Raw genomic sequence first — 1,626 nt, 5'->3', positions numbered from 1 at the left:
TTTTTTGACATTTAAAGTTTCTTGGTTTTGTTTTTTTTAAATAGAATCGGAGTTTCACCGTGTTTCCCAGGCTGGTCTTAAACTCCTGAGCTCATGTGATCCACCCACCTTGGCCTCCCAAAGTGCTAGGATTATAGGGATGAGCCACCATACCCGGCCAGACATTTAAGGTTTTAAAAAATCTTTGCTCATTTGTGGTTTTTAAAAAATGTACTACAATGCGCACATACTATTTGTGGAACAATAAAAAAGTTATTTCCAAAGGAAAGTGGCTGGTAAAGAGGCTGACATGATAGCTGGCAATAATAATTCGTGATGGTTACAAGTTGGAAAAAGGGACCTTCTCCTTGGATGGTGCAGCTACTATGAGCCACATACTTCATGGCACCAGAGAAGGGGGAATTAGCCCACAGATGATGGAACAGAAAGTCAGAGAGAGAGAGAATGGCCTGTCCCACATGTAGCAATCCGAATCCAAGTCGGTGGGCTTGGGGAGAAGTTGGCAAGAAAATATGTGTGCTGCGCCCAAAGTAAGAGATGGATTTAAGTGAGGAGAAAAGGGGAAGGGTTCTCAGATTTTTGGGTTGAGAGAAGCTGGAGCTATAGGTTCTTCCTTTCCCCTTACCCTGGCTGGAACAGCCGAGCTCTCCTTTTCCCGCAAGATCTCCCGGTAGCTGAAGGAGGAGATGCTACTGCTGTCCCCTGTCTGGGTCCGGCTTGGTGAGTTCATCTCTGACAGAACCAGCTCCTCAAGGCCTGGGTGGTGGAGGGAAGAGAAACTTGAGCCCCAGTACCCCTGAGTCCCAGAGCAGCAACCAGCAGGAAAAGGCAGAAACAGATTTAACAGAGATGGAAAGAGAGACACCGAGGCATGGGGAAAGGCAGAAGCAGACAGGAGGACAGGGAGAGACAGAGACAGAAAAAAGAGCTGAGGCCGGGCGCACTGGCTCACACCTGTAATCCCAGCACTTTGGGAGGCCGAGGCGGGTGGATCACTTGATGTCAGGAGTTCGAGAACAGCCTGGCCAACATGGAGAAACCCCGTCTCTACTAAAAATACAAAAATTAGCGAGGTGTGGTGGTGCATGCCTGTAATTTCAGCGAGTCAGGAGGCTGAGGCAGGAGAATCGCTTGAACCTGGCAGGCGGAGGTTGCAATGAGCCAAGATCGCACCATTGCACTCCAGCCTGGGTGACAGAGTGAGACTCTGTTTCAAAAAAAAAAAAGAAAGAAAGAAAAGAAAAGAAAGAGCTGCCTTTCTGGAGAAACACATACAAAAGGAGAGGGAGAAAATGGAAGAGGTTGGAGAAACACAACGATGTGGGTACACATGGGACACAAATGGCAGACACACTTGGACACAGGGTTCAGAGAAAGGAAGACAGCTAGGAGGGCACAGGGCACATGTGCTTACAGAGAGAAAATGCCAGAGATGGAAAGCCAGAGCAGATGACAGAAACTGACAGAGACCCTGGAGAAAGAAGTGAGCCAGAGCAGAGACAGAGACAGAAAAAAAGATGCAAGCAGGCTCTTGTAACCACGCACCTAAATCTCAGTTTAATCTAATGGACAAGGTGAATGTATTGAATGTATGGTATACAATTGTAACTTTTCCCAAGATTCTTT

At 47.2% G+C, this 1,626-nt stretch overlaps 1 protein-coding gene across 2 annotated transcripts in view; it reads right to left on the bottom strand.

Annotated features, from left to right (window-relative positions):
* GRIPAP1 (GRIP1 associated protein 1) overlaps window positions 1–1,626 on the bottom strand; it is a 28,973-nt gene that overhangs the window by 4,066 nt on the left and 23,281 nt on the right. For both annotated transcript variants that reach the window (XM_017888384.1, XM_017888385.1), the window contains exon 22: window positions 626–756. In XM_017888384.1, coding sequence (XP_017743873.1) covers window positions 626–756 — 131 coding nt within the window. The remainder of the gene's footprint in view (window positions 1–625; window positions 757–1,626) is intronic.

The sequence above is a fragment of the Rhinopithecus bieti genome, unplaced genomic scaffold (assembly GCF_001698545.2).
Source record: "Rhinopithecus bieti isolate Rb0 unplaced genomic scaffold, ASM169854v2 scaffold_18349, whole genome shotgun sequence".
NCBI classification, from domain to species: domain Eukaryota; kingdom Metazoa; phylum Chordata; class Mammalia; order Primates; family Cercopithecidae; genus Rhinopithecus; species Rhinopithecus bieti.
The sequence above is the reverse complement of the archived record's forward strand: the minus strand, read 5'-3'. Positions and strand labels throughout refer to the sequence as shown.